General features: G+C 39.0%; 1 protein-coding gene across 9 annotated transcripts in view; it reads right to left on the minus strand.

Moving 5' to 3' along the window:
- Positions 1-12,668, minus strand: part of NCAPD3 (non-SMC condensin II complex subunit D3) — a 69,966-nt gene that overhangs the window by 28,533 nt on the left and 28,765 nt on the right. For 7 of the 9 annotated variants that reach the window (XR_012423942.1, XR_012423941.1, XM_065529268.2 and 4 more), the window contains 6 exons: positions 10,906-10,979; positions 10,266-10,400; positions 8,960-9,180; positions 1,421-1,612; positions 988-1,085; positions 752-867 (listed from right to left, as the gene is read on the minus strand). Coding sequence is in view for 7 of the 9 variants with exons in the window: in XM_065529268.2 (XP_065385340.1) it covers positions 752-867; positions 988-1,085; positions 1,421-1,612; positions 8,960-9,180; positions 10,266-10,400; positions 10,906-10,979 (836 nt within the window). In the remaining 2 variants the exon portion in view is untranslated. Of the gene's footprint in view, positions 1-751; positions 868-987; positions 1,086-1,420; positions 1,613-3,700; positions 3,835-4,624; positions 4,778-8,959; positions 9,181-10,265; positions 10,401-10,905; positions 10,980-12,668 lie in introns of those variants that run through there. The other 2 variants (XM_074015673.1, XM_074015674.1) reach the window with 2 other exon arrangements.

A 12,668-nucleotide genomic window follows, 5' to 3' on the forward strand; every position in this document is an offset into this window, starting at 1 on the left:
TGGAAAACTTAAATATATTCCAGCAATTATTTAATTTTTGTTTTCTGTAGCCATTATTAATAACCCCAGCTCTAAATTTTTTCGTTAGGATTGGTACTAAGAGTGTATCTCCTGATAAAAACAGAATAAATATATGGTAATAAAATGATTTCTTCAGAGTTACTGGTATGCATACCTTTTAAGGAGTCAAAGTAACTCTCTGCCTCATATAAATCGCTGATTTGGATTTGTGTTTATGCATATAAACATTAGCTGCGGGCTGTAGCCAACTTTGGGGACATGATACCAACAAGAGATGTTTGAGTAGTGTAACCTCATCGTAACAGGACAGGCATGTCCAAGATTATGATTTATCAAAAGGTCAGAAAACTGTTATGGAGGGAACTTCCTGCTTAAGTGGAAAATTGCCTATAAATGTTCTTGGAATGAGAGTGGAGGGGGAGAAAGATAACCTTGCAGAATTCTCACCAGGAAATGACAGACAGTCAACAGGAGTGCCTACCTAAAGACACCTGTCCCTGCGATCAAGGTGGTGACCATCTACGGGAACCATTTCTCTTCAGCAGCTCAATCTTCTTGGGGAATGTCAATTGCCAGTTATGTAAACCTTGCCTTGTCGCGGCAATAGCTGCTGGGGACATCCTTACATGTCCTCTTATTTACAGAACATGCTCCTCAAACTTCAAAACACATACAGTAACACCCTAAGCACAAAGAAGTCAGAAACGTATCAGGGAAAGTCTAGCCATACCTGCTCCTCTGCTGGTGTCTCTGCAGATGCTCTACAAAGCCTCTGCAAAGCGTCCACAGCTGAACTGATCACCTCTAGAGACCACTGAAATCCACTCAGCTTACGCTTGACAGCATCTATGAAGGAAGTCAAAACCCCCGAAGTTCAACTGCTTAAATATATTCAGGTACACACACACACACACCCCTGAAATGAACAGCAATGCATTTTCAAGTAAGATTCTCCAACACACTCACCAGTCACTTTGTCCCGGGTGCTCTTAGGAAGATGCTTTGCAATATGCCCAATCACACACAGAATATGTCCTAAGGTGTTTGAATTGGGATTCTGCTGACTAGAGAAAGGGCAGGAGAAATTATCAAGGGAGAAGCAAGTTAAACACTGCTGCCAACAAAGGCCTTTCTTCTGGATTATTAACACTGGAGGAAGCAGGATAGGTAGCACGGCTTAGGAGTCAAGCTGTGGGAACATCAAGACACTTACTGTACTTGGACAAAGGGGAAATGGGTTAAACATGATTCTTATTTTTTCATGCTTGTTTTTATACCAGGTTTTAAACAGAAGGTCTCTGTATATGAACAGCTATGAAAAAGGCCCACTTCCTTAAGCCTTGGGCTTTGTTTCTAAGACTCTTCAGTGTCATTAGTGGTCAAATCAGAAGATACAAACCTGCTGATTTTCTCCCAGGACTGTATTATTCTGCTGTAGTCCAGCCTGGGTGAGGAGCCAGCAATCTTGGAAAGCAGCATCCAGGCAGGTGCCGAATGTTCCGTGCCAGTGTGAGATATTATATTGTTTACAAAAGTGGATGAGAATTTTTCTTTCTTGGACCAGATATGAAAAGCCTTATTTAAATATCGGCTAGAAAAAAAAAAAAAAAGATAGAAAAGCAGAATTGCAACTGTAAATATACAACACAATTCAGATCAGCGCCTCACTGAAAGGGTATCAACTTCTGCTCCAGGACTCATGTGGCACATGAAACTTTCACAGATTTTCCTAATTAGTGGCATGTCTGATATCAAACTAGGTATCTTTTAAATTTTTATTATTCTATAATCAGTTATATTCATTTTTCCCCTCATAAAATATTTCTTAAAGCAAAGAATAAAATTTCACGATTCATTTGAGACTCCTCTCCTCCAAAATTTCTACATAACTGCATGGGGTCAGTTACAGATACATTCAGAGCTCACACAGTTATAGTGACAAAAATTAGTAACATTGTCCTTTTTTCAATGGAAGGATTGTAAATGACAACCTAACAATTAAACATGATATTGAATGAGCTAAAATATGCAATAACTTAATACCACTCAGAAATAGATATTTCAAACCTTTTCAAAACAAAAACAGTGCTTCTGATGTACTAAAGTGCTTGTGTTATACTAGTATTTTTTGAGACAGGGTCACATTCTGTCACCCAGGCTGGATCACAGTAGTATGATCACAGCTCTCTGTGTAGCTTCCACTTCCTAGGTTCAATCAATCCTCTTCCCTCAGCCTCCAGAGTAGCTGAGACTACAGGCATGGTCATCATACCTGGCTAATCTTTTTCCCTCTTTCTTTCCCTCTTTCTTTCTTCTCTTTCTCTCTTTCTTTTCTCTCTATCTCTCTTTCTTTCGAGACAGGGTCTCGCTATGTTGCCTAGACTGGTCTTGAACTTCTGGGCTTAAGCCATCCTCCTGTCTTGGCCTTCCAAAGTACTGAGATTATAGTTGTGAGCCACTGTGCCTGGCCGTCACCGTTGTTTTAGAACTATCTCTTATTTTACTTCTTCCCATGTCACTGAATGGGATCATATGACTCATGAGACAATGCCATATATATATTTAAATGAAGAGAAAAATACACCTCTTCCCTTGATTAATTTTTCTTAAGACTTCTGGGAAAACATATACACATACACACACACACACACACACATCGGGAATTCCTCATTAAATTGTTTTTAAAAGGGAAATTCTCAGAGCATACAGAACAAGGTAACTATAACAAAATAAACACATCTATATACCATAATAAGCATATGCATATAAATGAAGTTTTGTTAATATATCAGCTATTAAAAATCCATCCACAGATGTCGAATCTTACTACAGTTAGCTTACAACATGATTTATGTCTGACTTATGTCCAAATACCACAAGATATAAGCAATGAACAAATATTTTAAAATTTATTTTAAAATAATTATATAAAATATTAAGTAATGTTTATTATATGTAGCCAACAGAATGGGGAAAAAATTATCTGAACTTGCAGAGTTCAGAAAACTTGTAGAAATCTCAAACTTGGCTCCTCTTTGACAACTCCCAGCCCTCCACTCCCACCCAGCCTCCCAGCCCAGCTGAGGGCCACAGCCATTCCCCACCTGGGCGGACTGTGACCCAACACACTAACCTCTAATCTTAGTACCAAAACCAACGGCCATGCTTCAGGCCCATCTCCATGGCCTCCATCAGAGGTTACTGACTACTCCTTTTGCACTGAGACTGTGGTCCACCAGCTGGATCTCTTTTCACCTCCTTTAACTAATTCCTGTCTTCTAATAACTAATTGCTGATTTGAAAAGCTCTATTCTTAGTCCTCTTATCTCCAACCTAACTCTGGGTGACCTCATGCATTACCAAGAGCTCCTAACTGAGATGTGATAAAGCATTCCAAGTCAAAGCTGGGCTTCCATCTCCAGCACACCCTCCATCCTCAACCTGCCTGACCTCTGCTCTCCACACCTATTGATCAAGGCATTTTCCTGAGATTTGGTAGAGCCTTCCGGCCTGAGCTTTCGCATAACTATGTCCTTCCTGGTAACCCTCACTATTCTGGCCGCTTAATTCCCACACATTCGCAAATATTCTGCCCATGCCAGTACTTCTGGGAAGCCAGCCTAAGCTAGAAGAAGAAAGAAGAAGGACAGGAAGAGGAAAAAGAGGAAGAAATAATCACCAAAATGCCATGTGCCTTTCCTCTGTTCTCCTGTAGCTCCATTTCCACTAAAATTGTGACTTGCTTTTGTCTATTTCACCAGACCAACTGGAGTAGAGGAAGTACACTGAACTATTCTGTGAATCTCCAGCACTTAGAACCAGTCCTGGAAAATGAAGTCCTCAAAATATGTTTGTTCAATTGAATCAACTATTTCCTCTTCCAATTCCTCCAAACCTCAGGCTCAGCTTTCATCACCTCTACCATTCCCTCCTATAGGGCCTTCACAGAGGTGATGAAGTTAAAATGTGGCTGTGAGGGTGGGCCCTAACCCAAGTTTAACGTGAGAGAAGAAGCCAGCTTCCTGGATCAAGTGGGGACTTGGAGAACTTTTCTGTCTAGCTAGAGGATTGGAAACGTACCAATCAGCACTCTGTGTCTAGCTAAAGGATTGTAAATGCACTGATCAGCACTCTGTAAAAATGTACCAATCAGTGCTCTGCATCTAGCTAAAGGATTGTAAATGCACCAATCAGCACTCTGTAAAAATGTACCAATCAGCGCTCTGTGTCTAGCTAAAGGATTATAAATGCACCCATCAGCACTCTGTAAAAACGCACCAATCAGCACTCTGTCTAGCTAAAGGATTGTAAACGCACCAATCAGCACTCTGTAAAAACATACCGATCAGCATGCTGTGTCTAAAGGATTGTAAATGCACTAATCAGCACTCTGTAAAAATGCACCAATCAGCACTCTGTGTCTAGCTAAAGGACTGTAAACACACCAATCGGCATGCTGTGTCTAGCTAAAGGACTGTAAATGCACCAGTCAGCACTCTGTAAAATGGAGCAATCAGCGCTCTGTAAAATGGACCAATCAGCAGGACATAGGCGGGGCCAAATAAGGGAATAAAAGCTGGCCACCCGAGCCAGCAGCAGCAACCTGCTTGGGTCACCTTCCATGCTGTGGAAGCTTGGTTCTTTCGCTCTTCACAATCTTGCTGCTGCTCACTCTTTGGGTCTGCACTGCCTTTATTAGCTGTAACACTCAACACGAGGGTATGCAGCTCCATTCCTGAAGTTAGTGAGATCACAAACCCACCAGGAGGAACAAACAACTCTGGACGTGCCACCTTTAAGAGCTGTAACACTCACTGCGAAGGTCTGCGGCCTCACTCCTGAAGTCAGCGAGACCACGAACCCACCAAAAGGAAGAAACTCCAGGCACATCTGAACATCTGAAGGAACAAACTCAGAACACACCATCATTAAGAGCTGTAACACTCACCGCGAAGGTCCGCGGCTTTATTCTTGAAGTTAGCGAGACCAAGAACCCACCAAAAGGAATAAATTCCAGACACAAAGGGTGTCCTTGTAAGAAGAAATGTCGACACAGAATGAGACACCAGGGATATGTGTGAGAACACAGCCAAGGAGGGAGGCCTCAGGAGAAATCCACTCTCCTGGCACCTTGATCTCAAATTTCTACCCTCCAGAACTGTGAGAAAATAAATTTCTGTTATTCAAGCCACCTGCTCTGTGGTGTTTTGTTATGGTGGCCCTAGCAAATTAATACAAAGAGCTGTATCAATTAAAACTTCAGACTAAAAAATGCCTATACAGAACTGTGCCCTTTAAAAAATACTAACACATTCTGAACAGTCTGTTTTTGAATGTATACTACTGAATAAGACATCTGTAGTTATCACCCATTTCATCATTAATATTATTTATTTGTACCTTTTTTTCTTGTCATATCTCGGCAGAAGTTTATCTTTTCCATTAGACTTTCCGAAGACTCAGTTTTTCCTTCCTAGTTTTTAAATTTCCAGTCTTAATTTTAGCATTTCTTTTCCTCAAGTTTATTCAATGACTTTTTGCAACTTCTTAAATTGAACCTTTAGCTCATCAGTTTTCAGTCCTTTCCTTTTCTAATACACATAACATTACATATTTCCTCCTACGTATTTCATTAAATGCATTCTACCAGTTTTGGCACGTATTGTTCCAAAAATCTTACAATTCACTGGTCTTTGACCTTGGAGTTATTTAGAAGTATCTTTTTTAATTCTTCAAATACTCTTTTTTGAGGTTTTCCTTTACATTATATAATGCTCAGAGAACATTATCCTGTTAATATAGAATTGTTGATATTTAAGACTGACTCTATGAAATAGTACATAATCAATTTTTATAAATGGTTCACATAAACTTAGAAATATGTGCTTCTGTTGGGCATGGGATTTTATACGTATTCTTCAGGAACACATACCTCTTCCAGGTATAATTCCTTTATGAGTAACTTTCTTTACAACTGATGACATTTTAATTAAATTCTATTTGACTCTATTTTAAATTCTGTTCTATCTGATACAGCCTTCTTTTTGCATTATTTTTCTAGTAACCTTTTTCTTACTTTCACCATTTCTGGTAATTTTATTTTAGGTGTGGATCTTATAAACAGTATGTAGTTGGATTTTGGTTTTTATATCCAAAGATTTTTTCCACTAACTGTTAAGTGTAAGTCATAGACATTTATAGAGATTACTGACCTATTGGATTAATTTACCCCTTTATTTTATGATTTCAATATACCATGCTTTTTATTTCCTTCTCATTTTTTAACCTCACTTCTGTTCTGCCTTTTCTTGCACTGAACTTTCTTCAGTGTTACTTCTGTTCTGCTGGCTCAGAAGTTACATACGACTATCCCTGGTTGTCTGCAGTGTTGACTCGAGTTTAATGCTAATGAGCATCTCTAGTCTCCTATCCAATGCTAGAAATGCAAGTAAATGCACCCTCCAGCTCATCCTACATACTATTTTATATTTTAGCTTCACCTGGCTTTCAGTCATCCCAGTTACTCATCCTCGTATCATTGTTGTTACTGATTTGCAATGGCTATGCTTAATTTAGATTTATCTATGTGTTTATCAATTTCTTAGCAACCTTTCCTTCTCATATGCCATTCCTCCCTTCTGAATTCAGTTTCCATCCTTCTGAGGTACATTCTTTTTATTTTTTTGAGACAAGGTCTTGCTCTGTCACCCAGGCTGGAGTGCAGTGGTGCAATTACAGCTCATTGCAGCCTCCACCTCCTGGGCTGAAGGGATCCTCCCACCACAGCCTCCCAAGTAGTTGGGACTACAGGCGTGCACCACCACAAATGGCTATTTTTTTTTCTTTTTTTGTAGAGACAAGGTCTCACTACATTGCCAGGGATGATCTCAAACTCCTGGCCTTAAGCAGTTCTCCCGCCTCAGCCTCCCAGAGTGCTGGGATTATAGCCTGGCCTCAAGTACATCCTCCATAGATGGCCCTTTAGTGAAGGGGTAGTGGTGATAAACACCCTTGGTTTTCCGCTAGTCTCAGTATGGCTTTATTTTACCCTGTATGTTGAATAATCTGGCTGGGTGTAAGATTTAAACTTGATGTGAATTATGTGAACGAGTTTTGAAATGTTTTTCTGAGACTTTTTTTTGAAATGTTTTTGAGACATTCAGAATTGTCGACTACTTGTTTTGCTTGAAATCCTCACTCCCTGTTTCCATTTGAATCATTTTCTCATAGTTGTTCCTCTACCTCTTCATACTTTTTAAGTCTTTTTGACATGGCTATCTTTCTCTGTTGAAGCCTTCAATGCACATCTTCTGCAAGGTTCCTCTTCTAAGCTTGCATTTTTTCTTACTCATTTTATAATCTCCTTAAGCATTCCATCCACAACCTGATTCCAGGTTTCATAATGAGCCCATGTTTGTTTGTTTGTTTTAATGTCTCCTTAAAGACCTCTGAAATAAACGAATACCAAAAAGAAGACAAAATTTTAAGCAACACTGGAAAATAAGAAGAGTTGCCATGAAATCAGAAGTCAAGAGTAATTTCAGAAAATGTGCAGCACATGAGTTCTGGGCCACTCTTTTTCAAGTGTTAGGCAACTTGGGCAGAAGTGGCTATCACCTACAATGATAAACAGAGATTGCATGGTGGTTACACAGGTATACTTTCCTTGTGATATTTACTGACCTTATGGTTTGTGTACTTTTCAAGACATGCTATACTTCAATAAAAAATTTTTATAAAGAAAAATAAATTTTAAAACCTCCCAACAGCTTCTCAGGAGCTGTAGAAGGCCTCTCCTGCTTTTCTGCAAAGAATGACTACTACTTTTCATTAAGTTAACATGAATTAATACACTGAGCATGTATAAGGAGGTATCTCTAAGGAAAGTGCAAAAGCAGTAGACTCTATTATTGGCTAAATCTCTCCCTTCTAGAAATCTCAGCAAAGCATGGAGTAGATACAAGTTGAGTATCACTTATCTGAAATGCTTGGGACCAGAAGTGTTTTGGATTTCGGAATATTTGCATATACTTAGAAAGATATCTTGGGGATGAGACCAAAGTCTCGTATACACATTATATGCACAGCCTGAAGGTGATTTTATTTTTCACTTGGGGATGCTGAACAGGCTGTATGTTGTGAGCCTGCATTTTGACTGTGACCTATCTCATGAGGTCAGGTGTGAGATTTTCCACTTGTGGCATCATGCTGACATTGTTTGGATTTTAGATTTTTGGATTTCAGATGCTCAACCTGTACTGAGAAAACCTTTACTGAATGAACACACTTTTTCAGGCATAAAGTTGTAATACCTAAAGAGATATGAAGAGATCCTGGAGTACAACGGCTGCCTCTTACAAATCAGGAAACTAAGGCTCAGAGAAAGTGATTTTTGCCAAGGCCGTAGAATGGTATCTTTTGATACTAAATCTATTCTCTTTCTACTGCAAGATGACTCCTCCATCATAGGTCCTAACTCCTAAACACAATATTCACTGTACAGTGTATGTTCAATAAATGTTATCAAAGAGGAGAAAGCCTGCAGCGTTAGTTAAGTCAATTAATCCAATAAGGTGTTAAAAACAGTTTAACTTGCAAGAGCTAGGAAGTCATCCTTCATGATAACCAGCATTGGGGAAACGTGATATTAATATGTATTTCCATCAGTGTTGTCTATTACATATTAAGATACCAATATGACACTGGAAAGTGTCAGACGGATGCACAGGAAGTGACCAAAAAGGTGTCACAAACATACAGTCGATAAAAATATCTAAGAGATTTGAAGTGAGTCAAGGAAAAAGAGACCAATATTGAATCTTCACATACACTAAGTAATCTGGAAAGCTGATTTTTCAAGGACCAGTAGGAGAAATTTATTAATACAAAGTCTTACAGTCTTCTTCTACAGGGAACACAGGTCATACAGTTAACCTACCTCAGTTCCTGGCTTTCCGTGGTGAGGAGAGTAAGAAGTGCCCAGGCGAGGACCTGGCTGTCGTCCTCAGAGTGAAAATGACTGTGATGCCGGATGTTCTGCAGCAGCAGCTGGTCCAGGCACTCCAGGGCCTTCTCCTGCACAGTGCTCTCACAGTCCATCACCACCGGGACCAACCCCCACAGCCAGGCTGTCTGGATCTGCACGCATCTAGGCTGAGCCTTAGAAGTGAAAGATTATGACATAAGAAGGTCTAAATACAAGTCAGGGAAGTTGTGATCAACATTTTGACATGTTAAAAATAATCACACATTCAACTGCAAATAGACTACCAAGTGAAAAAAAATTAAAAAAATATACAAAAGCAAAGCCAGCTTAATGTAAATCAGTGCCAACCAAAATTTTAAACTTATACATTAAAGTCACTATTTTACTAGTAGAAATAAATCAGTACTTTTTTGGTCATTAAAAATCAAGAACAAATAATAAATATCCCAAAGAGCAATTAGAACACACACTGACAGAAAAAGTCAAAATATTCGTTGCTTAATGCCTTCTACCATGAAATAAAGAAATAAACATGCTTTTAAAATTCGACTAAAATGCTACCTAGCTGACAAGAGTAAATTAAATATAGTACTTGTGAGTCTGCTCTTCTGGCAGTATCATCCATCTATGCCCTAATTGACTAAATTTAGTCTAGGCCTCCAGCTTAACCAAATCAACTTAAAATTTTATTTTTCTGTGTGAGATTTAAAGCGAAGAAAAGGGTTGGGTGCAGTCACTCATGCCTGTAATCCCAGCACTTTGAGAGGCCAAGGCAGGCGGGTCACCTGAGGTCAGGAGTTCGAGACCAGCCTGGCCAACAGAGTGAAACCCTGTCTCTACTGAAAATACAAAAATTAGCCAGGCATGGCAGCACCTGTCTGTAGTCCCAGCTATTCAGGAGGCTGAGGCAGGAGTGCTGCTTCAACCCGAGAGGCGGAGGTTGCAGTGAGCCAAGATTGCGCCACTGCACTCCAGCCTGAGAAACAGAGCTGGACTCTGCCTCAAAAAAAATAAAAAAAAAAGTGAAGAAAGGGCTAACAATTGGCATTTGCTAGCATTAGTTCCTAATTATGTTTAATAGGAAGCACAGTCTATCATACATAATTCAAAGATACCTCCTCCCTTATGTTGTACAGTTCTACAGTGGACTTAAGAGTTTTTAAAGGTCAACTTAACATTTAGCAGCAGGTAATTATTGCATGGAATTACTTTTAATGTAAAATACCATGCATGACATATCTAATGTCCTGCCTCTCACCATAAGGAGTTCAGTAAGAGACTGGAGGGCCTGCTTCCGGACAGACACCGCAGGGTCCCGACACTGGTCCTGCAGAATCGACAGGTCTTCCTTCATGCCCGAGACATCACAGTGCTTCAAAATACTCACTAATACCTAGAAGGCATATATGCAACACGAAGTGATGACTGCATAGAATCAACTCAGAAAGATAAATTGTTAACAAAGGAACACTTCCTTTAAGTTTGTGGTTCTTAACATTTTGGGGTCATGGATCCAACCTTCCTCCTCACAACGTCCCATTTTTCAGAATCCAATTTGCTAAGGCCTCTCTCAAAGAAAAACAAATTTTATATAAACAAATACTTACAATTTTATGAACCTATTAAAATCCACCCGTGGTCCCTAGGTTAAGAATCCCTATTCTAAACAAATTAAGGATATAAATTTGTGGTTCTTAAAAAAATCAGAAACCCTGTAGGAAAGCTTAATAATCTTCCAGTTCATCTATGATTCACATATAACGGGATCAGGGTCAACTAACAGTTCAGTGAAAAGCAAATTAAATAATGAATATGGTCTAGGAGTTTAAAAAATATCCCTTTGCATTTCCAAGTTTTTAGTGCTAAAAAAAAAAAAAATGTGCAGAGAAAACTCGCACCTGCAGCGCAGACTTCCTAACGTTGGTCTTCTCATCCCTGATTCTCTTTCTCAGCATTGCCATAACACATCTTTCTGTAGAGGGAATACCAAAGGGTCATCACAGCTGGAGAAAAGTCATACAGCAGCTAACATTTCACCACACAATACCCAGAAAATACACTCCTCTTAAAGACTCACTAGCTTGTTTTAAATCTTAAGAAATTAGAGTGTGGAAAAAGAAGAAAATATGGATAATTAGGTATTCACTGTAATGCATATAAACTTTGGAATATTAAAAACTTGGTTTTAAATCTTGGCCCCTACCTCTAAAATTCTGAATTTATCTCTTCCATTTTGTTTAGCTACAAATCGGAGTTTCTAACCCTTAGGATTATTTTAAAGATTTGATGAGGTAATATATAACAGTAGCTTTAAAATGTATGACTTGAAGGCATTTTCTTATAAGAGACGGGGGTCCCATTCTGTCGCCCAGGGTGGTGTGCAGTGGTACCATCAGAGCTCACTGCAATCTCAAACTTCTGGGCTCAAGTAATCCTCTCTCCTCAGCCTCCCAAGTAGCTAGGACTACAGGCATGAGCCACCATGCTAGACTAATTTTTTTTTTTTTTAATTTTTTTGCGGAGACAGGATTGTGCTGTGTTGATCAGGCTGGTCTCGAACTCTTAGCCTCAAGTGATCCTCCCACCTCAGCCTCCCAAAGCAGTGAAATTATGGTAGTGAGCTACCACGCCCAGCCTTGAGGCTTCTTTATATTCTTAAAAATTACTGAGAACCCTAAAGAGATTGTATTTTTTAATACGAATCAATTTAAACTGAGAATTGTAAAAATATTTACTAATTCCTTTTAAAATAGCAAGACATGTTACTGTTAGTACTTTTTCATAAAAAATAACTATATTTTCCAAAACAAATAAACAAAATATAGTGAAAAGGCTGGATGTGGTGGAACGTACCTATAATCCCAGCTACTGGGAAGACTGAGATCAGAGGATCACCTGAGCCCAGGAGTTCAAGTCCAGCCTGGGCAACACAGCAAGACCCCATTTAAAAAAAAGAATGGCATTGCTTTAGAGTATTGCAAACTTCAAAATGTCTGGCTCAATATAAGCTAGCTTATCTCTCATCTGGCTTATAATTAACAGGATTCTCATCTCTGTTTCTACCTGCAATCTGTTGCAATTTGGTAAGTCATGGAACCACTGGAAAACTCCAATACACATTCGTGAGAAAATCAGAGTGTGGGAAGCAAATGAACACTGCATTCATTTTTACTTCAAGGACCCCTGAGGGTTCCCAAAACACACTTTGGGAACTGCTTATATATAAGAAGGCAGCTTAAAAAATAAAAGATGGAAAACAATAGAGAAAAATCAATGAAACTAAAAGTAGTTCCTTAATAAGATCCACAAAACTAATACACCTTTAGCTAGACTGGGGAAGAAAATAAGAAAGAAAATTGAAATTGCTAAAATCAAGACAGGAGGGACATTACTATTATTAGCCTTACATAAATAAAAAGGATTACAAAGGAATACTATGAACAATTTTATGCCAACAAATTAAGTAGCCTACATGAAATAAACAAATTTCTAGAAAGGCACAAACTATAGAAACTGACTCAAACAGAAATAGAAAATCTGAATATACCTGTAACAAGTAAAGAAACTAAATTAGTGGCAGGGCGCAGTGGCTCATGCCTGTAATGCCAGCACTTTGGGAGGCCAAGGTGGGTGGATCACCTGAGGTCAGGAGTTCAAGACC

Source organism: Macaca fascicularis, chromosome 14 (genome assembly GCF_037993035.2).
Source record: "Macaca fascicularis isolate 582-1 chromosome 14, T2T-MFA8v1.1".
Classification (NCBI taxonomy): Eukaryota; Metazoa; Chordata; class Mammalia; order Primates; family Cercopithecidae; genus Macaca; species Macaca fascicularis.